This window comes from Squalius cephalus (genome assembly GCF_949319135.1).
Source record: "Squalius cephalus genome assembly, chromosome: 15".
Classification (NCBI taxonomy): Eukaryota; Metazoa; Chordata; class Actinopteri; order Cypriniformes; family Leuciscidae; genus Squalius; species Squalius cephalus.
Genome location: NC_137136.1, coordinates 27304354 through 27327666, shown reverse-complemented (window position 1 = coordinate 27327666; position 23313 = coordinate 27304354). Strand labels below are relative to the sequence as shown.

The 23313-nt window shown below is 42.3% G+C and overlaps 1 protein-coding gene across 1 annotated transcript; it reads right to left on the bottom strand.

Annotated features, from left to right (window-relative positions):
• Positions 1-2523: 2523 nt before the first annotated feature.
• On the bottom strand, positions 2524-22694 carry mal2 (mal, T cell differentiation protein 2). The gene is made up of 4 exons (XM_079895319.1): positions 22283-22694; positions 21830-22000; positions 12669-12842; positions 2524-3006 (listed from the first exon to the last, which is right to left on the bottom strand). Exons 1-4 carry the CDS (start codon positions 22400-22402, stop codon positions 2935-2937), a joined length of 537 nt encoding a protein of 178 aa, XP_079751445.1. The 5' UTR covers positions 22403-22694; the 3' UTR covers positions 2524-2934.
• Positions 22695-23313: the final 619 nt, after the last annotated feature.

Genomic DNA, 23313 nt, shown 5'->3' with positions numbered 1-23313 from the left:
ATTAATTTAAAGATTCATCTCACAGAAAATAATAATCTCACATATTCACATCATCTCTACCTGAACATTAAGGCTGTGATAGGATTTCCTATTAACATAATCTGCCTCCTGTTCCCCTAGAGCAGTGGAGATTGGAGCAATAGACTGCATACATGTTGCAATTGACGTACTCTAGGGAATCCTATCATAAGATTAACAGAATAATAATAAAGATTTAAAATAATTCTTAACATGTATTATATTATATATATATAGGCCTACTATATATATATATATATATATATATATATATATATATATATATATATATATAGTAGGCCTACATTTGTGAAATTTGCTTTTTGAAAAAAAAAGAAAAAAAAAATTGACCATGTGATGTCACCCTATCAATATATCTTACCGGCAATTTTATAAAAGCCCTCTTTTATGGACATGGTCGATAAATGTCCGGGGATCACTAATGAAACTATTCATGTACCCCTGCAGAGCGAGGACCACCTTGCGAATGGTTCGACAAACCGTGTTTTCCCCTAGCTTCTGTGCGTCACCCACCGTGCAAGTATATGTAGCCTACCACTTGCAAAAAAAAAACGCAACGCAATACAGGTAAGTAAGTGGATGAATTCGACGTGTTAAATTCTTTATGTGCGGCTCAAGAAGTTCGCAAAGATAAGACATTCCTTCCACGGAAAATCTGTATCTTTCATACAAGTAACTATCAGGAAAGGCAAGGGGATTCTTTCTCTACGAAGTGCTCGTCAAACAATTTGCGCTGAGATGTCCACCGGATTTGGAAGAAAAGGTGAAGTCATTGTAACAGGCACTGGGAATAAGTTACGTCACCTATATGTTTCTTTGCTCTCAGCTGATTGGTCAAACTTCAGTCTGAGATCTTGAATCCAGAACATAACCTGCCCTTCGGTTAGCCGTGCAGCGTAAGATACCATGGCAACCAACGAACACCGATTAAAGCCAAGCTACTTTCATAGTACCTAAAACCCAGGGTTGGCGGAAACTAAACTGAAACATAGCTGGCTAGCCACCTAAACCGGCTTCATGGTATAGGCCCCAGGATGAGCGTCGAAGAACCAAACAATCCAAGATCATGCCAAATCGTCAACAATCAAATCCAGCTAACGGAGTTAGCGACGTACGAAGAACGGGCCCCAGGAGCATGTTTTTTGTTTTGCAAAAATCCACCGCTCCCGGATCATCGGGTCCAATCAGCGCAGGGGGGTGTGAGATCTGACTGTCAATCACAGGTCGTGCACACGCCACATATCCCCCCTCCCTCGCGCACGTTACAATATCACATGCACACGACACACCTGAAGTTCGCCTGAAGATTGTACGAAGCGTGATGGCGGAGAGGAAATCTACTAACAAGCTTCCAATTCCTCGGTTATTGCTATCTATGGGTAGATTAGCCAGGGCAGCCTACCTCCGAGTTCATGGTGTTAATCGATGCTGAAGAGGCGGACGCGTTCACAGAAAATCTGGTTCACACGCACTGACGAGCACGACCTTGATGGGAGGGTGCTCGCTGGTAGTGGGGGAGAGGCATGAGAGTTGTAAACATTCAAAATTTTGGCTAAATCGACCCAATCTGCCAGACTTGCCGACTGCTGCTTTAACAGTATATTGTGGGTACTGATAGTATCTACACTGAACTTGCTCTAAAAAAAAACTTTCAATGAAGGAACCAGGCAGTTGTATTTTAGTTTTTATAATTCATGAAAAGGATGCCCTCTAGTGGCCACATTTCACCAAAACAGAAAATTCCACAAGCTATTACAAAAAAAGTATGGTTTATAAAAGCTATTATAAAATTTAACATGAGTTATGTAAAAAAAAAACAAAAATATATATATATATATATAAGAGAACTATTTATATAATAGTTCTCTGAGAGGTATGAAAAAAAAGTAGTCACTGATTAGCTAATAGTGAACTACCACATTCAACTGAGCGCTACTAACTAATTGGTTAAGCAGAGTTTCTTGTTAGTTAATAGTGGTTAGTAGAATGTTAATAGTGCGTAACTCATTTGTTCCTGTGTATAATATTAATTAATTAAAGGAACAGTATTCTAAAATGTTACCCACATGCCTATAGACTAAACACACGTAATACACATTGGCATGCTCCCAGAGCTGCTGTACAGCCACAACAATCTTTGTTGCATTATTTTCCTATTATCACTGTCAAGCTGTTTTGAAACAATCGGTATTGTAAATAAAAAGCGCTATATAAATGAAGGTGAGTTGACTTGACTTAAAGTATACTTGCAATTGTTTCACTTTAGCACAATCAAATATACTTAAGTATATCTTCAGTTGGTCCTCAGCACTCTTTCTGGATAACTAAAGTGCATTAAGTACAAAATTATTTGTTTCTGATTTAGAAGACTTTAAGTATACCCATTTAGTATACCAAAAGTACAATTGTAGGGTATTTATATTAAGTACATAAATATGTAAATGTATTTGTTGTATACTTAGCATAAAATAAATGCATTTCAAAAACATTTCAGTATATTTATTTTTCACTAGGGTAATACAGGTGAAAAAGGATTTACAATTTGTTTTTGGGACCGATAATATATCTAGAAATATTACCAATAAGGTAAAATCAAAATCTAGCACTGACTGGTGAAATATTGTACCTCTCTGAGCACCAGTGAAGTTTAAGGATAACATGTTAAAACAAGTAAAATTTAAATATGATTGTATATCTTTTTGGCCAAATCACCAAAAAATGTAAATATTTTACAGCTTTTAAAATGACTCTTTACTTTAATGTGAATAAAGAACTTGGAAACATTGTGGTAAACCAGTGGTACCATTATCACCTTGTGTAATGTCCATAATAGTACAGTTGACATTTGAAGACTCCGTGTTATGAATGGGTCACATATGCTCCACTTTTTGTGTGCTATTTTCTCCATCTCCTGAAGCCCATGAACATACTGCAGCCATAACACAAAGTCACTATAAAGGCAAATATCTGTGGAGAGAGAAATAACAGAATTATTTACATACTGTAAGTGTTTAGAATTTTAATCGCTTGAAAGCAAATGCAAACATGGCTCACCATAAATATTACGATTTTGTTTCTGCTTTAGAATGTGAATGGTGAAGGTTGCATATAATTATATATTCCTTATTGAACACTGTGCCAAAATAACATTTGATACTCTTCCTGTTTGAGTTTGAACAAAGTAGAGCTTAACTAAGTGACGAATGACAAAAGGCATTGACAAAAGACATTGATGCCACTGACTGGCCCTCACGTTCCCCAGACCTAAATCCAATTGAGAACCTCTGGGACATTATGTATCGGAGCATCCGAAGCTGCCAAGTAGCGCACCAGAGTGTCCAGGAGCTCACAGATGCCCTGATCCAGGTCTGGGAGGAGATCCCCAGAACACCACCCGTCATCTCATCAGGAGCATGCCCAGATGCTGTTGTGAGTGTATACAGGCATGCACGTGGGGGCCATACACACTATTGACTTACATCATGAGTTGCTGTGATTAATTTCATGCAAGTTGGATCAGCCTGTAAGTTCAGTTTTTAACATTGATTTTTGGTATGAATCTGAATCCAGTGAGTTGATGATTTTGGTTTCCAATGACTGTTGTCACAGTTCTTAACAAATTATAGAATGATAAATAAAGATTTTCAAATTTAATATTTCATTCATTCAGATCCAATGTGTGATTTAAACGGATACTTCAGGATTTAGCATTAAGCTTTGTATTAGTAGAAAATCTGTAGTATTTTCGAATTACCATGCTTTCCACCATCATATCCCCCTGAGACAAGAGATTTATGTATTTTTTGTCTGGAAAAAATCCTCCGATGACGCAAAAATCGTCATTTTGCGTCATCTGAGGATTTTCTGGCCAGAGCCTAAAGACTACAGCCAGTAGATGGCGTAGTTCCGCATGTTTTCAACCCGCCCATAGGGTTGGATCTCACTCACAGATTGTACACAGTGTCAGCCGTCTTTCTTTGGAAGCTATTTAGCTAGCAGGCTCTTGTTCTGTGGAGAAAGCTGAATAGTAGGAGAAAGCTGAGTAAGTAGGGGTTACCATCCTCCTTTTCCCGGACTTGTCCGGCGGGCGAGATCGTTCAAAATGTACGGGATTCAGCTTTTGCGTTCTGCAGTCGCCATTCATTGTTTACATGCACACCTTTTGTTTCAATCTAACTGAATTCATTCCAATTGGTGAATCTGAATGTAGTGTTTACATAAACGCTAAACAAGTGATCGTTTGATGTGCGTTTTAACATTGCTTAGAAAATTCCCGCTCCTCCATGAGAGATGCGAGATCCGGCGCGTCTCAGTAATGACGCCACCGGCCTCGCGCCGTTCTCCCGCTGCCGTCAGCCTCGTCCTGCTCGCCACAGTAAACATGATGAATGAATGGCGACTGTAGAACGCAAAAGCCGAATCCCGGACATTTTGGGCGATCTCTAAATCCCTGGCAAACTCATCACGTAGGCTAGCCTTGTTGTTTGTTTTCAACTGCGCTCCCTTACCGGTAGGCGTGGCCTCCTAAGGCAGCGAAGCAAGTGCATTCTGGGAGTTGTTGTCTTTCATCCACATAAGCCAAAAATACATTTTCTGGCTTTTCTCAGTCTAGAAAGCTCCAAATTAAAAAATTTCTTCACATTTCTTCTACTTAAATGACCAATTTTAAATACACATTCATCTTCCCAGAGGTGAAGTATCCCTTTAAGTGTTCCCTTAATTTTTTTTGTTTGTTTGTTTGTTTGTTTTTTGAGCAGGTATAAGTAGCCACTGGTAAGTAGCCCTTGAAAGTTGTAAACATTGTGACTCAGTGGTGTGTCCAAATCATTACTCTGCATAAGCATCCTTACCAGTCCAAAACAGCAACTCCTCGAGCAGGCAAAGGAATATGGAGCAGGGAGAGGTGGATCTTAATATCAGCCATTTTATTATAAAAGGGATAGTTCACCCAAAGAATATGAGCAACCAAACAGTTGACAGTAGCCAATGATAGTTTTGTGTTGTTGTTGTTGTTGTTGTTGTTTTTTACATACTATGGAAGTCAATAGCTACTGTCAACTGTTTGGTTACCCATATTCTTCAAAATATCTTCTTCTGGGTTTAGCAGAGGAAAGAAAAACATAGAGGAACAACTTGAAGGTGAGTAAATGATGACAGAATTTTCATTTTCGGGTAAACTCTCCCTTTAATCTAAAAAAAAAGGCAAAACAAAGAAGAATATCCAAAACCATTGCCCATAGCAAAACATGACAGTTTTGCAAAAACAAAGACAATACTGGACAGCGAGTAGAACTAAACATAAGATTACAAACTGGCTTATCACTTTTTAAAGCACTGTGTACCCCTTTAATTTAATGTAATTTTTTGACATGCAGGCTTACATTGTTGATTTCACATTATAAACCTTTGCATAACACACAGACACAATGTGCATGGGAATTTTATAGTCATGTTGAAATTATATATTGGGTTATAATTTTGCCATTATGACGTATGTGTTGAGGTATGACTTTCAATTTAAACAGCCATAATAATTGTATTTCCAATTTTCCATTAAACAATTTAGATATTTTTGAGCACATAGCACAACCCCTTACCCAAACCTACCCATTTATATATTATATAAAATAAAACAGTATATAACAGGTCTGGTGGATTTTGGAATAAACAGGTCATTAAAACATTTTTAAAATTCTATTTTTTATTTTAATTTTAATTTTTTTTGTCTTGTCAAAGGGAGAAAACATTTTATGTAAATTATGCAGTATTGTTTCATGGGAACATATAATCCCCAAACTGTAGAAATGATTCAGATTCAAGTGCTGTCACAATATATTTCAAAAAGTACAAGTACCAAACAATTGGTTTGTCAAGTCAAGTCAAGTCATCCTCATTTATATAGCACTTTTAACAATGTAGATTGTTTCAAAGCAGCTTTACAGAGACAAACGTATAATTTAGGGTGACAGAGATTGTTTGGGCTTTATAGCAGTTCTTTAATAAAGTTATTTTCCAGCTAAAGTTAGTTATGATTGATTCGCTTCCGTTGCAACGATCATTTGTTATTAAATTAGGGGCTGCTAAGACGACACCATTCTCTCTACATAGGTTTGTGTTGGGAACAGTACCAAAGCGATCACTACCATCTGCCGTAAAGATCGTAAGTTATGACTATAACTATGGATCTATGAGACCGAACGATGACCGTCACCACGGTCTTACCTTGAATGACGCCATTCCTCCGCCTATCCTCGAGACCTAATATCAACAATGTCGGGTGACTGACCTTAGGGGTTGGCTATATAACATCCAGGTGAACCAACCACTTCCTCTTGCCTGGAACGCCCAGCTCGTCCCGAGTGACAAGGGATGGTGACGGTCATCGTTCGGTCTCATAGATCCATAGTTATAGTCATAACTTACAATCTATTTCGACCTCACTCAGACCGTCACCACGGTCTTACCTTGGATGACTTATACCACCAGGGTCACGAGGGACTAGTATATTTTCCCTCCCCTGTTTACTTAGCGACAGATAAAACAGCAGACCCCAAAGAATTTGGATTTGCAACATTAATCCTATAAAATCTCGTAAACGTGCATGGGCTGCTCCAAGAGGCTGCAGCACAGATGTCTGAGAGCGCTACCCCCTTCAGTGCTGCCCAGGAAGTTGCCATGCTCCTGGTAGAGTGAGCAACCAGATCACCAGGGATAGGTAGATTTTGGTTGACATAAGCTTGTGAAATTGTATCCACTATCCAATGAGATAATCGTTGCTTAGACACAGGTTTGCCTGCACACTTCTTGTCAAAACATACAAATAGTTGTGTGTGTGACTGTCGTAATTGATGAGTATGCTCAATATATGTGTGCAATGCTCTAATAGGACATAGAGAAAAATGATCCAGCTCTTCACCTGAACAAAGGGGATCTGGATGGAAAGCATCAAGCTCAATTACCTGATTTATTGTGCTAGGTTTAAGGACCTTGGGTAGGAATGATGGGTTTGGCCAGAGAAAAAACCCAATTTTTTCTGCCTTCCATCTCAAGCAGTCTTCACTGACTGATAAAGAGTGCAACTCACCAACTCTCTTAGCTGAACATATCGCCAGTAGGAATACTGTTTTCCATGTCAAGAACTTGAGATCTGCTTGCTCCAAAGGTTCAAAAGGTGCTTTGGCTAGTGAGTGTAAGACAATAGAAAGGTCCCAAGCAGGTGATCTCATAATTCTCCCTGGTCGCAAACGTTTTGCACCCTTGATAAATTGAGACACCAAAGGGTGTTTGCCAATATTTGCACCATCCACTAACACATGGAAGTGTGAGATGGCTGCAATGTAGACTTTTATGGTATTAACTGATTTCTCAGAATCCATCAATGTTTGAAGAAAACTAAGAACCAAACTGGTGTCACACTTGGCCGGATCTAGTTGTCGGTCTTGACACCATGCTGAGAATATTCGCCACTTGCTAGAGTAGTTACTCCACGTAGATGGTGCCTTAGAACTATTTATTGTCCTTAATACAGCTTCATCCAAGTCTTCAGAGAGGGACTGAGCAAGGGCCATACCCATAGTTGAAGTGTCTCTGGACTTGGGTGCCAGATTTGGCCCTCCGCTTGAGAGAGGAGATCTGCTCTCCTCGGTAACTGCCAAGGGTAACCTTGGACCAAACGTACAAGGGTTGGAAACCAATGTTTCTTTGGCCATCTCGGGGCCACAAGTAAAACCTTGTGACGGCCCAAAGCTACCCTGTTGAGCACAAGGTGGATCAAAGGTAGAGGAGGAAAAGCGTACAACAATTCTTCCGGCCATTCTTGAGATAGTGCATCGATCCCCAAGGGGCCTCCCTGGCTGTTCAGAGAATACTATAGATCGCAATGAGTTGTCTCTGTGGTCGCAAACAAATCGACCTTTGCCATACCGAAATGCCTCCATATTAATCTCACCACTTCGGGATGGAGACGCCACTCTCCTGGGAGAGGCCCAGTTCGAGACAGTAGGTCTAATGCTCTGTTTGCTACTCCCGGTATGTATACTGCTCTGAGTGATGAGAGCTTCGGAAATGCCCAAGAAAGTAGTTCCTTTGTCACCTGGAGACACCGCACTGATCTGGTGCCACCCTGGTGATTGATGTGGTTCACTGCAGACATGTTGTCCGTTCTCACCAAAACATGTTTGTTCTGCAACAACGGGAGAAAAGCCCTCAGGGAGAGATGGACTGCCCTGAGTTCCAGCACGTTGATGTGCTCTGTGGTCCAGGGGAATTTCCAGTGTCCCCTGATGGACCTGCCTTCCCAAACTGCTCCCCATCCTGTTAGAGAGGCATCTGTCGTTATCACAGACTGCCTCGCTGGGATGTTGCCTAGAGGAACCCCTTGTGATGGTAATGTCTTCCAAGGGTGTAACATTTGGATACACCTTCGTGTAACCTTTATCTTTACATGTCTGTGAAATTTGGGATGTAAGTGAAAGTTGTTCAACCAACGCTGTAGTGGACGGGCTCTGAGAAGGCCGAGTGGGACCACAGTTACTGCTGCTGCAATCATGCCCAACAATCGCTGAAATTGAATTAATTTCATTCTCTTGTTCAGACGGAATGACTGAGTAAGATTGACCAACTGTACCACTCTCTGGGGTGATAAAGTTGCAGTCATCAGTTGGGAATCTAGCGAAATTCCCACAAACACGGTCTGCTGTCTGGGACTTAGATTGCTCTTTTCCCAGTTCACTTTGAACCCGAGAGACTGTACATGTTGAAGCACCATTTCTGTGTCCTTGATGACTTAATTGCGAGAAGGAGCACAAATTAGCCAGTCATCCAGGTATGATAGAATTTTCAGACCTGCACACTGAAGAGGACGAAGGGCTGCTGAAACCACCCTGGTGCAGACCCTTGGAGACAGAGACAGGCCAAATGGAAGGACCCTGAACTGATAAACCCGATCTTGGAAGGCAAAGCGAAGAAACGGGCAGTGATCCTGACAGATGGGTATGTGGAAATAGGCATCCTTTAAATCTATGGAAGTGAACCATTCTCCCAGTTCTATGGATTCCAGAATTTGTGTTGTAGTCAGCATTTTGAAGGGCAACACTTTTATGAATTTGTTCAGCTTTCGTAAGTCCAGAATGGGTCGAAGTCCCCCGTCCTTCTTTGGCACTAGGAAATACTTTGAATAGAACCCAGTGAGCTGTTTGCTGGTGCTTATCTGTACAATCGCTTTTTTTTTTAAGTAAGACTGTGATCTCGTTGGCCAAAATTTGTGCCTGGACTGGGTCTCTGACTATGGTCATATGAACCCCTGAAAAAGTAGGAGGGCGCCGCCGGAACTGTATCCTGTATCCTGTCTTGATGGTGTCTAGAACCCAAGGATCTGATGTTACCTTCTCCCAACTGTCCAGGCACAGTTGGGAGCATTCTCCGGCGACTCCGAGACTGCTATGCCTGGCCTCCCCGGGGTTTGAAACCCCTGGAAGTACGCCTCTTAAGTGGTCCTCCCCTGACTGGATTATGAGCCTGGTCGGTTTGGGGAGCCTGGTAAAAAGGTCTGTTTCCTCGATCAGGGAACTGGTAACCCCTAGATCGTCCTCTGCCATACCCCCAAGTTTCTGAACGAGGAAAGTGTGGGGGCTGAAAAGAATGAGCAGCCCTATGGCCATATTTGGTAGGGCCACCAAATGTTTGCTGAACTGACTCCCTTCTGCGTCTTGCCTGATCAGCAGTATCCAGTAAAGCCTGTGAATCAGTGTGAAATATCCGACCTGGAACCACTGGCATATTAGTCAGATCCTTCCTAATAGCGTCAGGTAAAGATGTCTGAGCCAACCAGATTTGTCTTCTAGCTAAAATTGCCGAAGACATAGATGCCCCTATGTCCCTGGTAAGCTGTGAGTGTGTGATGAGTGCTGTGTCAATCAAATTCATCACATCACGCTCTTCTTTATTAACGACTTTTCTTAAAGCAGCCAAAACTATTGCTAAAGCATTTCCTGAACGGGCTGCCCGAGTAGCTGCGTTATATGCTTGGCTCATTATCCGGTCTGTCTTTTGGCACTCCTTACCGGGACAACGAGGATTGTCAGTAACCTTATCAGGTCCCAAAGCGGTTAAAGCTGCGATTTCTCGCTCCACTGATGGCATGTTCCCCATACCACTCTCAGGGGGGTAATCCAACTTAACAAACCGTCTACAACCTGCATTAAACTGGGGTGCAGCTTTTGGATTATTCCAGGCTTTCCTCAGCATCTGGGAATAATCCTCAGATACAGGAATTGACACAGTAGGCTGTGCAGGGGAAATACTCGCCCATACACCTTGTGTGGGGGCTGGAGCTGTAGCTTCTCCCTGAGCATCAAGAACCAGGATCCTTGCTGCACTTAAAATGCGTGAAAGAACGTCAGAATGCAGGCTTCCTTCTGAAACCTCAGACCTGGATTCATCTTCCTCGTTTTCGTCTGCATTCTCCTCACTACCATAAAGGGAGTTATTTGCATGCAGTGACACGGCATCCGTATAATCATCCCTCTCTTCCTGGCATGATGTTAACTCATCTCCAGGAGAGGGTGCAGCCCGGAGTGCAGATGGCTGTGTGCTTACTGAAGAATTACGTGTTTCAAGCTTACCAGCTAAGTCACGTAATGCTGCCAAGATTTGCAACTGAGTGTCATCCTTGGGCTCTTGAACTACCGTGGCCCTCTCCCATTTATCCGGAGGCATGTCAGAACCTGAAGACCTGATGGAATCATCAGGCTTCTTGCGTTTATGAGAGGAACTACTGGGAATAATTTCTTTATTACCACCAGTTAGAAATTTTGCTCTTTGCACTCTTTCCTGCAAAGATAGCTCTATTGCAGCTGCACAGGGATTTTCGATATCGTCTAATACATGTTGCATACCCAAACAAGAGGGGCATTCGCGATGCCCATCTCTTGGGTGTATACTAGTTTGGCAAAAACGACATTTTGAGTGACTCATGACAACAAGCCAGAGGTCAGATCACTCATATAATAATGGTCTATGAAAAAGGAAAATTAACAAAAGATTAACTGTAATGAATCACAGTATTTTAACTAATTCTTTGAAGTTGAACTGCAAGATTCCCAAATAACTCAGCATTTAGTTAAAAAAAACAAAAACAATAATGCCGTAAACAAATAGATTGTGACGAATCACAGATCATTAATCAAATCAAACACTTCCTTAATCTGTAATTCCTCAAAAAAATAAAAATAAATCTGCCTGGTATTAGTTAAATACAATTAACCAGATACAATTAATATAAAGATTGTGACGAATCACTCTTCATATTCATCTTTCAAAATAAGTCTGCGAACAGAACCACTTGAAAATCATATTAGAAAATTATCCATCATTCTACATGCGCACACGCAGTAAATGGAAAAACTCTCGTCTGCTGCGAACAGCTGACCTGAGAACAATCAATAAATACCTGTAAACAAATAGAAAAAATAAAAAAATACTCACCGACGTGCGTTCCAACGATTTAAATATATATTTAAATGAGGAGAAAAAAACACTGCAATCCTGCAGGGACGTGAAGCACCTGCACGAAAACGAGACGGATTGAAACAAATCTCTCCTGTAATCAAAACAATGCGCTCTACCGCGTCGGTCTCAGACGAGGCGAGAAAGGCAAGAGGAAGTGGTTGGTTCACCTGGATGTTATATAGCCAACCCCTAAGGTCAGTCATCTGACATTGTTGATATTAGGTCTCGAGGATAGGCGGAGGAATGGCGTCATTCAAGGTAAGACCGTGGTGACGGTCTGAGGTCGAAATAGATCCTCATCCTGAGCACACATTCAAAAATTGCTGCAAGAAAAAATGTTACATCAGCTTTGACTGTAAAATGGGATCAACTTTCGTCTGTCTCGTGATTGATTGCGTCATGCTAAGGTTCGGGTGTATATCGTATGACTTCAGAAGACTTGGAATGCAACATCAGTTGTTTACTTTTATCTTGTTTTTGGTCAGTTTTTGCTATATGTCACGTTGTCAGTTTGTTTTGATTTCTGTTCTTCTCAGTGTTTGGTTAATCTGTTAATTAGTTCAGTTCTTTCTAGTTCAGTCTCCGCCCCCTGCCTGTTTGTTTCCATGGTAACTGATTTGATTTTAGTTTCAGTTCAGGTGTCTTGTAAATTGCTCCTCAGTTGCTGTCTAATTAAGCCCTGTGTTTCTAGCAGTTCTTTGTCAGTTCTACGTTGCATGTTCGTGGTTGTTCTGTTCATGTTCCTGTTTTGTGAAGTTTTGAGTTTGTTTTTGAATAAAGCTGCAGCACTTAAATCCTGTTTCATCTCTGCTGCATCCACGTTGTAACAAAATACTTGACAATACAAATTAATGTACTTTTATTTGCCTGTTATGTGTTTTATATTGTTGAGAAATTGTTAAGGTTTAGGGTAGGGGTTGGATAATTTTGAAATATCTAAATAAAATAAATATATATATATAAAAAAAAATCTACTTTTACAAATACAAACAAAGAATTGAATGCGTCTTGATCTGATGCATATGGTAACTGAAAGCAATGGTGCAACCTGCTCATCAAAAAATTACGCTAAAGGGGTAATGAAATAGCAAGGGAAAATAAAGGTAGTGTTAACAACTCACCGCAGCAGCAACATTAATGCTATATTCCCGATAGTCCAGAAATGTCATTATATTGCCATGGGGTCTGCGTATACAGGAGGTGCTGTTTACATATGTACCCGCAGATGAGACTGTAGCCTCCAGCAAGAATGCACCAAAATAAAACAGCAAAGCGATGAAATGGTAGAACATATCCTGTGAATGGAAGACAATTTATAATGCTTATGATGTGTACAGATCACCAGATCAAAAGACTGTATTTCAGAGAATCCTGTCAGATTAATAATTACTTAGTTATAATAACTTATAATAGCTTTTTCATAATATACATCACTGCACTATTATTAACCTCTATTTATTAACTATTATTATCCTCTAACCTCTATTATTACTATGGTTTATGTAAATTGTCACATTTGGTTTTGGACCTTGAATCACTTAGGTTTTCATGCCTTTTACTTTGTAATTGTCATAACAATATGTTCCTTGTTCCTATGTATTATTTATGTTGTTATTGGTTTATTCAAGTCATTTGTTTCTCTGTTCTGTTTAGGGCTGCAAATTAACCGCAAAGAAACCGCACACGATTTGGCAAAGGCTGTGATTATTTTACGCGCAGCTTGTCAGTGCAGTGCGGCTGGTCAGTAGTAAATGCTGCTCCATCTGAACGCCAGAGGGCGCTCTCAAGCAGCCACGCCAAATTTGCCCCGCCGCAGAAGTACAATAACGTGCATCATTCCAGGAAGTCCCTATCGGGCATCATTGCTGTAGCTGAATAAACATAAGAGATGGGATGGGTCCAGGAAAGGGGGCGGTGTCTGGCGGTCACACATCCTTCTCTCTCTCTTCGGTTTGAGGCACGAGGGGCGGCGGCTTCAGCATCGCGGCTTGTCCTCTCTAGGCCCCGACAACTGATGCCTTGCATCCTAGCCCGTCAGCCAAATCGGTTTAAGTGCGATTACATGGAAATTGCGATTAATCGTGCAGCCCTAGTTATGCTTGATCATTGGGTCATTGTTTGAGTTCTCTCAGGTAGGGCAACCACCTGGTTATTGCTCTGTTCATCATCACATCTGTAGTAAATGTAATTTTGAGGGACATTGCAGGACACGTGTGGAGAGATAAATGTACTACTATTGTAATTAAGGCTTCCTGGTGGAAAGATTCACTGGCCCCCACTGATAAGAAGCTATTCTTTAACCTGGTTGTTCTGGTTCTGATGCTGCACAGCCTCCTGCCTGAGGGGAGAGGGACAAAAAGTTGATTGGCAGGGTGGGGTGCTATACGTCCCAAGCTTCAACAGCCGTGGAGCTTGGTTCACCACGAACCTTCTTAGCTAATGGACCAGGCTCGGGATGGACGAGACTGACCACTAGTGTAATGGATCCACGGTTGAGGTCAGGTCGAGCAGCAATCAAGTCCAGTGGTTCCAAGTCTAGGTCCGGTAGTTCCTGAGATCATACCTCTGTCCACAGTACTTCCTGTAATGACCACCGCTATGCTGTGTGTGTGTGTTAGTAGGGAGGTTAAGTGACTTTTGACTTCAAGTCATGATGCAAAGGTCCCCTTTGGTATGGAAGTACCTTAGGGCCATAGAAATAAATTTATCCTAAGACACACGTGAGATCACATTTTGTATCTTATATACGCACATTTTTTAAAAATGGCCGCCGACCATACTTGAGAGGCCCATATCTTTGCTTCTGTTATAGCTATAATGACAAATTTGGTATCAACGTGTACATTTTTGGGGTCAAGGAGTCCAATAAAATAGGTTCCAAGACTAAAAAACAATAATGTTGTCCTTACCATGACAATTGGAGGTGAAGTATGCAATTTTTTATTAAAAAACACATGCCAAACACACAGTGTTTCGGCGCCAGAGGTTTTTTCCTAAAATGCTCGATTTTGACATCTTAATTTCAAAAGGCTATATCTTAAAAGTGATAAAAGATAGAGACTTTCTGTAAATTAGAGAAATATTAAGGATGACCCAAAGTTTATGTAGGGATTACATTTTCCCATCTAATTTGCATATTATGACGTCATTATGGTGGCGGCCATCTTGGATTATAGAATTTTCATGAAAAGTCACGTTTAAATGATAAAATGATCAAATGCAGCACTTCTTTCCCCCCAAAATGTCCCTCACCTTCTGTATGCTATATTGCACAATACTGAATGCTCAGGTAAATAGTAAGTAGTAAACAAACTGTGTAAATCATTACTAATAAATGGTAGAAACAAACCGAATGCAAGTAGCGGTTGGCCTTTTGCTGTAGAGATTTTCTATTTACTACATATAGTAAATCATCCTCATTGGCCAAGTACTCAAAAGCCGGCATTCCCATCAGCTTGTGATAGACTATGCATAATAGCCCCTCTGCCCCGTGTCACACCGTCTCTGCTCCTGCTGCGAGCAGCGCGGCCAAATCTGCCTCGCGCGCACGCCGAGTGTGCACAGCTCGGACTACTGTCATTGTCATTGCGACTCCCCACCCTGCCTCCATGTTGCCCCCTAACTCTCCTATGAATACTTTGACCTCGTCTAACATACCCAGTGGCATTAGACAAACAAAGTCTCCACCACAATACTGTCGCCGCGATTGTGGAGAGGCACACACGGTAAAAATATCCCGCCTCGTTCCCCACAACACTAACACGCCTGCTAACTTCGCGATGAACACTCCGACCCCGAGAAACATTGTTCCCACCACTGACATTGGGTAAAGGACCATCTAAATTGGGCAAAGGATTCACCGTTTGTGCTTGGTGTAGGGCTATACTTTCACTTTCAGAATCAGGCAGATATTCCCCTTCAGAATCAGGGTCCACGAATAGAAGACCCAACACTTCATTGCGGGTAAGCTTTATTGATGCCATTAGATAATAATAATAATAATAATAATAATAATCTAATGCAAATACTCGCTGACGTTGACAATATTGCTCTGATAAAATGGCTCACTCGCACACTAGCTCCGCTTTTGTTCGCACTGATTCAATGCACTCTAGCTCGAAGATTTTGTATAGAAGCATGACGTTTTTTTGAGTCGGGGATGAAGTATGACATGTCTGCCATCTAATGGAGGGTAGGTTGAACGAAATTTGACACCCTATTTGACAAAATCGGCCGTTTTATTCAGTGGACTGCCTGAGGTGGGACCACGACACCAATCTGCTCCTAGTGACTGATCACTGAATTCGCTATATCTATGCTAAATGTTTTCAAGTAGTCATATGACACACATTCCTCTTTTATGCATGGCCTCCACCAGATATCTACTACCACTTTGCTGGTGTAGTTTCATTGCCAGATATAGCGAAGCTGGTGTTTCCCTCTCTCTTATGTGACGAGGAACACTGCCATGTTTCTTGGATCTGCATCTTACAGAGTTGAAAATTATTTGCTGCCCAATGGATGTTGCAGCCTGGAACTTCTCAGGTCCAGGAGGTGGCTGATCAATACCTGATCCATCAAGAAGCATGTGTAAGAACGATCTCAGCATGGGAGGGATAGAATCAGCTTCACAGGAAGTTGAGAAGGCACCTGTAAAAGCATGCTTCATGGGGAGATACTCTTGCCGGAGGATTTTGGCTGCTTTGAAGATGATGGAGACATCGGTAGAAGTGTTGTTTTTCATGTTAGCAACAGCTTTGCTCAGGTCATCATCAAATACAACGGACCAGACACGATTTATTTGTACTGATCTGATGTCAGGAATCAGGCGTTCAATATCCTTCCGAAGGCGTGTGGTGTTGCATTTGATGTTTGGAAATCCAAGATCAGCAATGCGCTCGTCACAGAGGGCTGTCAAGTCAGACATTGCCAGTGATTCCCCTGAGCAACGATAGTCCTCGATGTATTCGAGCAACTCATTGAGAACATGTGCTCTGATGACCTGAGTTGCATTACTTTCAGTTGAGTCACATCCAACAGTTTCTGCTTTTCTATAGAGCCTAGTCAGGCATGCACAATGATAAACAGCATTAATAGCAACCATGTCACCAGCAGCTAGTTCAGCCAATAGATGCCTGTCACCCACCACCTGAGCACATTCTTTCACTTTTCTATCCAAGCCAAGGGTGGCAGCCCTCCTCAGTTCCTTTTTTTTGCCCACTTCACCACAGAAGAGACACAGTTTATCAAATGGTTCACATGATGATATTGAGGGTCTGGGTAAAGCGAGTGTGGTGGACTTGTCACTCATGCGCCATGTTTTTACTGGACTCACAGACTCTTCATGCTTTTTTCTTTTTCTTGCTCTCTCAACTTTTTGTTTATCAATCGCATTTCTGCAGCTTTTGTGCCACACCATAGGATTTTGAATCATCAGCTGAACTACATCCTGACTACCACCACTAATGTCCACTATAAACTCAGGCAGATCCCCTAATGCCTTCAGCTCCTGGATGTTATCTAAAGCTTCTTTGTAACATGATTGCAATCTTTCAGGATTGTTTCTCAGTTTTAATGATGAAGAGGGATCTATCCATCCATCCATCTTCTTCCGCTTATCCGGGGCCGGGTCGCGGGGGCAGCAGTCTAAGCAGAGATGCCCAGACTTCCCTCTCCCTAGACACTTCCTCCAGCTCTTCCGGGGGGACACCGAGGCGTTCCCAGGCCAGCCGGGAGACATAGTGTCTCCATAGTCTGTCCTAGGTCTTCCCGGGAAGGCGTCCAGGAGGCATCCAGAACTGACCGCAAATTACTGCAAAAGCTGCACCGATCCGTCTGTCAATCTCCCGTTCCATCCTTCCCTCACTCGTGAACAAAACCCCAAGATACTTAAACTCCTCCACTTGAGGCAGGAACTCTCCACCAACCTGAAGTGGGCAAGCCACCCTTTTCCGGCCTCGGATTTGGAGGTGTTGATTCTCATCCCAGCCGCTTCACACTCGGCTGCAAACCGTCCCAGTGCATGCTGAAGGTCCTGGTTTGATGAGGCCAACACGACAACATCATCTGCAAAGAGCAGAGACGAAATCGTGTTGTCACCAAACCTGACACCCTCCGGCCCCTGGCTGCGCCTAGAAATTCTGTCCATAAAAATTATGAACAGAACCGGCGACAAAGGGCAGCCCTGCCGGAGTCCAACATGCACTGGGAGTCCCGCAAGCCAACCAGGCCCGATAGGACTCCTTCTTCAGCTTGACGGCATCCCTTACTTCCGGTGTCCACCACCGGGTTCGGGGATTGCCGCCTCGACAGGCACCGGAGACCTTACGGCCACAGCTCCGAGCGGCCGCTTCGACAATGGAGGTGGAGAACATGGTCCACTCGGACTCAATATCTCCAGCCTCCCTCGGGATCCGGTCGAAGCTCCACCGGGGGTGGGAGTTGAAGAGCTCTCTGACAGGAGACTCTGTCAAACGTTCCCAGCAGACCCTCACAGTACGCTTGGGTCTGCCGAGTCTGTCCAGCTTCCTCCCCCGCCATCGGATCCAACTCACCACCAGGTGGTGATCAGTTGACAGCTCCACCCCTCTCTTTACCCGAGTGTCCAAGACATACGGCCGCAGGTCAGATGAAACGACCACAAAGTCGATCATCGACCTCCGGCCTAGGGTGTCCTGGTGCCACGTGCACTGATGGACACCCTTATGCTTGAACATGGTGTTTGTTATGGACAAGCTGTAACTAGCACAGAAGTCCAAACTGAACACCGCTCGGGTTCAGATCAGGGGGGCCGTTCCTCCCAATCACGCCCCTCCAGGTGTCACTGCCACTGCCCACGTGGGCATTGAAGTCCCCCAGTAGAACGACGGAGTCCCCAGTTGGAGCACTTTCCAGCACCCCTCCCAGAGACCCCAAGAAGGCCGGGTACTCTGCACTGCCGTTTGGCCCGTAGGCACACACGACAGTGAGAGACCTATCCCCGACCCGAAGGCGCAGGGAAACGACCCTTTCGTTCACCGGGGTGAACTCCAACACATGGCGGCTGAGCTGGGGGGCTATAAGCAAACCCACACCAGCCCGCCACCTCTCACCATGGGCAACTCCAGAGTGGTGAAGAGTCCATCCTCTCTCGAGGAGTGCGGTTCCAGAGCCCAAGCCGTGCGTAGAGGTGATCCCGACTATCTCTAGTCGGAACCTCACGCACAATCTCAGGCTCCTTCCCCGCCAGCGAGGTGACGTTCCACGTCCCTAGAGCTAGCTTCCATGTCCAGAGATCGGGTTGTCGAGGCCCCCACCTTCGACTGCCGCCCGATCCTCTCAGCACTGACCTCTTACGGTCCCTCCTGCAGGTGGTGAGCCCACGGGAAGGCGGCCCCACGTCGCTCCTTCGGGTTGAGCCCGGCCGGACCCCGTGGGGGGAGGCCCGGCCACCAGGCGTTCGCATACGAGCCCCAACCCCGGGCCTGGCTCCAGGGTGGGGCCCCGGCTGCGCCATACCGTGCGACGTCACGGTCCTCGGTTTAAGAGGGATCTAATGTTTTTTCAATCTTTAGGGCGGACTGACATAGGAAGCATAAACTCCAGTCACGGCATTCCATTATGGCTAATCTGAAAAAAGAAATGAAATTGCTTTAACATCATAAGAGAGATAATATGAGCATTAACAAGCATTCGCAAAAGTAAAAAAATATCAAATAATGAAGCTAACTAACTAGCTAGCAACATGTAGGCTATGTGCTTGCTTCAATAAAAATGACGCTAACTAGTCACTAGCTAGTTATGATGAAGCTAACTAGTTACTAGCGACCTAGTTATAATGAAGCTAACTAGTTACTAGCTAGCTAGTTACTAGTTATCTAACATTAAAAGCATTTTTCTATTTAATGAGGAAGTCATACGAACCTCAAAGTGTTAACCTGTCACCTCTGACCTTCAACAGCTGTCACAGCTCCTGGTGCAGATGGGATGTGTGGTTGCAGGAACTGATTTGCTATAGGCTACTCCTGACTGGTCGAAATCTCATGCTACTTAGGACAAATGTAATGTACAGAAGTAGCTGCACTGCTTAAATACAAAATTTAAGTTTTTGAAGGAAAAGATAAGTAAAGTCACTCTGATGACACAATTTTTATGTGAAATGTGCATATTTACCCCCAATTGTCATGGTATGGGGAAAATTTTTGTTTTTTTAAACTTGAAACCAATTTTATTGGATTCCTTGACCCCAAAAATGTACACTTTGACACCAAATTTGTCATTATAGTAATAACAGAAGCAAAGATATGGGCTCTAGAGTATTTTCGGCGCATTGGCGGCCATTTTTAAAAAAAACTGTTTATTTCTGATACAAAGTGTGATCTCACTTGTGTCTTAGGATAAATTTATTTGTATGACCCTAAGGTACTTCCATACCAAAGACGACCTTTGCATCATGACTTGAAGTCAAAGGCCTATTTTTTGGGCTTAACCTCCCTACTATGTGGGGCTCACTCCTTCCGAGGCGGTGGCGACGGCTACAGCTCTTTCTGAGTCATCTATCTGGGCTGTACAAGGACTGTCTATGTCCCATGTCATGACCACAAAGTCCTTTCACAGACTTTCAGGAGAACTGCCCTGGCCTTTGTTCCACCATGGCCCCCTGAGTCCACAAGGTAATCTGTGCTGCTTTGGTGAAAATCACAACCACCTGCTCCACTCTGGTGGCCACCAGATCCTGCATAGTGTAGTCATCTGCTGGATGTTTCATGCATGCTATTGCTCCATGATCCAGGCCAGCCTTTGCTCCACATCCCTGGTCTGCCCGTTCTCCATGATCCAAGCCATGGTCCATGCCGTCTTCCTCTTCACGGGCCTGGCCCTCCATCCCTCCCCCTGGACCTCCTCCAATCCACCACCCTCCTGGACTGTTTTGTGTGGGTGTTTCTCCAGGGCGTTCACCAATGACAATAATGACGTGTGTTTTGTGTTTATTATGACACCAATTCTGCTAATACTCACAAATTCACGGTTTTATAACAGCAAATTTTCAATCCCCCCCGACTGCAAACAGCAAATCTCGCTGAACGGTCTGCGCAGCGCCGCATGAAGTCGAACACACCTATTAGTTTATTCTAGTCATGTTCTCTTTTCTGTTTGGTCATTGGCTGATTACTCTCAGGTGTTATGTGATAAATCCATGTGTATTTATGGCTCTCATGTTACTTTGTTTCTTGTCTAGCTTTGTTTTTTGTAATCCCTCTGTCTGTGAGTTTGTCAAGTTTGTTAATGCCAAGTTTTAGACAAGTTTGCTAATGTTTATGTCATGGTTTATTTTTGTTAGTTTGGTTTGTTTCATTTAATAAACTGCACATTCAACTCGCCTTCAGTGAACTAAATGTTACATAAGACCATGAACATTAATCATGGTTATAGAGTAGACATTACTCAGCACTGGAGTTGAGGCCATGGCCACTATTGAAAACTGGCACAATGCTTATTCTTTGACACCTAAGTCTTGCTATTAGATTTATCTGAGCCAAATGCCTATTCTACAGCTTGCAAAGCAGGACTATATTTAAACTTCTTTTATTTCTTCTTTTTCTTCTTCCTCCTCATCCTTGTTTCTGGGGGCCATCTTAAAACGCTAAATGTAAGATTAGAGTTTGAAAATCCCCCACTTTTTCACTTTTTCAAAATTTAACTGACATTGTTCTTGTACATTGACATTGTACATGTTTGAATTGTGATTTTTATTTTCTTGCCATTTATCTTTCTCACATTTAATGAAATTAAACATAATGTGTGTTGATTTTTGAGCACAACAAAGAAAAAAACATTACAATGTGTGGACACTGGCAAAGGGGGTCTAATTTGATGTTTTCTTCACAGGTATTTCTTGTTACTGCAACATTTAAAATAAAATAAAAAGATAGTTGGGGCAAATTTGTTAGTTGTGGTGACACCAGAAATCAGAGATCAAATCATTATTTTAATGTAGTGTAATAACTATGTAATAACAAAAATGTCTGATATGTTTTTAAAGAGACCTTTATATTACACAAATAAAGATGTAGTTTTATTAAAAGTGAATTTCTTGCATTTAAAATAACCTGAAAAATGACAAATCTTGCAAGCACTATTTCCTGCTCTACCAATCCAGTGACCTTGAGGCAGGTGCTTAACCCCAAACTCTACTTGGAAGTCCTGGAAATTTGTGTACAATAATCTACACTAAAGTGTCAACTCCATGTATGTGTTAGAGCTAGTCTGAGCACTGTGCATTTGTAAAGAAATACACACTCACCATGAAATTCCAGTCAGTGTTAATCTTGTCAGCCAGGCCCAGCAGAAACAGGGCGAGGTATACAGATGAACAGATGAACATGGTTACTGATACAAACATCACCCATCCCTGCAACAATGGCACGGACACATTCGTCGATGCTACTAATATCCACACCAATCCTCCAAACACCTAGTGTTTGAAAAAAAAGAAGAAGAAATTTCTGAATTCAGAGGCCTCAAAGATTGTGTAGCATAATTGGTGTGTACAGACATAATTAATGTAGTATTACTGTATTCTCTCTCAGACTATCAAATATAAATAATCATAACAGCCATATTATTATGACCATTTTTTGGCCATGTTTTAGTTATCAAGGTGTGTATTGCCATAATACTACAAGGGACACACCTTTGTGAGTTACAGAAGTTTAACCCAGTAAGTCTTGAAATAGCTACAAACAACAACACTTACAATTTCCAAACAAATCAAGGCCCCGGAATACGTCCTCAGTATTTCCACTCCGAGGGGTAGAGAAATAGTCGGTGCTGGGAAGGAGGTAGTGGCTGGGTTCGGTGTTTCCGCCATCCTCATTCAGCTCGACAAGCACAGGTTGAACAAAAGACTAATCCATAGGAGAATTATGCTGGAGTCATGTATCAGGAACAGGTCTGACAGGTGTGTGGCCACTCCCATTTTGTTCTTGTCCTTTCTCACCTCCACAGTTCAGCCAAATCCCTGGGACTGAGGGCAGGCTGTTTCATTTACTGTGAATGACTTTAAAAAAGGAGGTATTTAAATATCTATTTAAAATGAAGGTATTTAAAATATGCCTCTCATTTTGTATTTTCCTTGCACCATATGATTTTTCTTCTTCTGTTTGGCCACGTACAAAAATAACTGAATGGTTTCACAACTTTGGTTAATGATTAATGCATATGCTTAGGTTCAACATACCTGAGTAAATATTATGTTACACCCTAAAATGATTATAAAGAAAAGCCCAGAAAAAAAGCCCAGATAAACGTGAATGTGCGGAGTTGTGAATTAGCCTTGGCTATAAACATGATACTGACATGGGATTGCTTCGAGAAGATAATCTATGTTCACTGTATCTTACCCTACCAAATAAACTATAAATAAATAATGTACATTTCTTCCAGTGCTTTGTGGAGTTATAAAATTCATTAATGGAGTTTAAAATGATTTGTTTTATTTGAATTCAGGTACTGAATGAAATCAATATACTTACAGTTGAAGTGGAATCATATTGAAAGGGGTAAAAGGCTTTCAGAAAAGGTGATTGTTGATAGAAAACATTCACCATTAATGAATAGAGGTGAAGTGCATAGGCTTATTTTTTATAAAGTATAGCCTAGTTTCGTGGATAAGACCACTGCTTTAGTGGCTTTAGTGTTTAGTTTGTACAATGATGAGGGATATACACTGAATACTGCTAATGTGCACAGAAAATTGTAAGTTTGTTTAGGTATTTATCATTTATC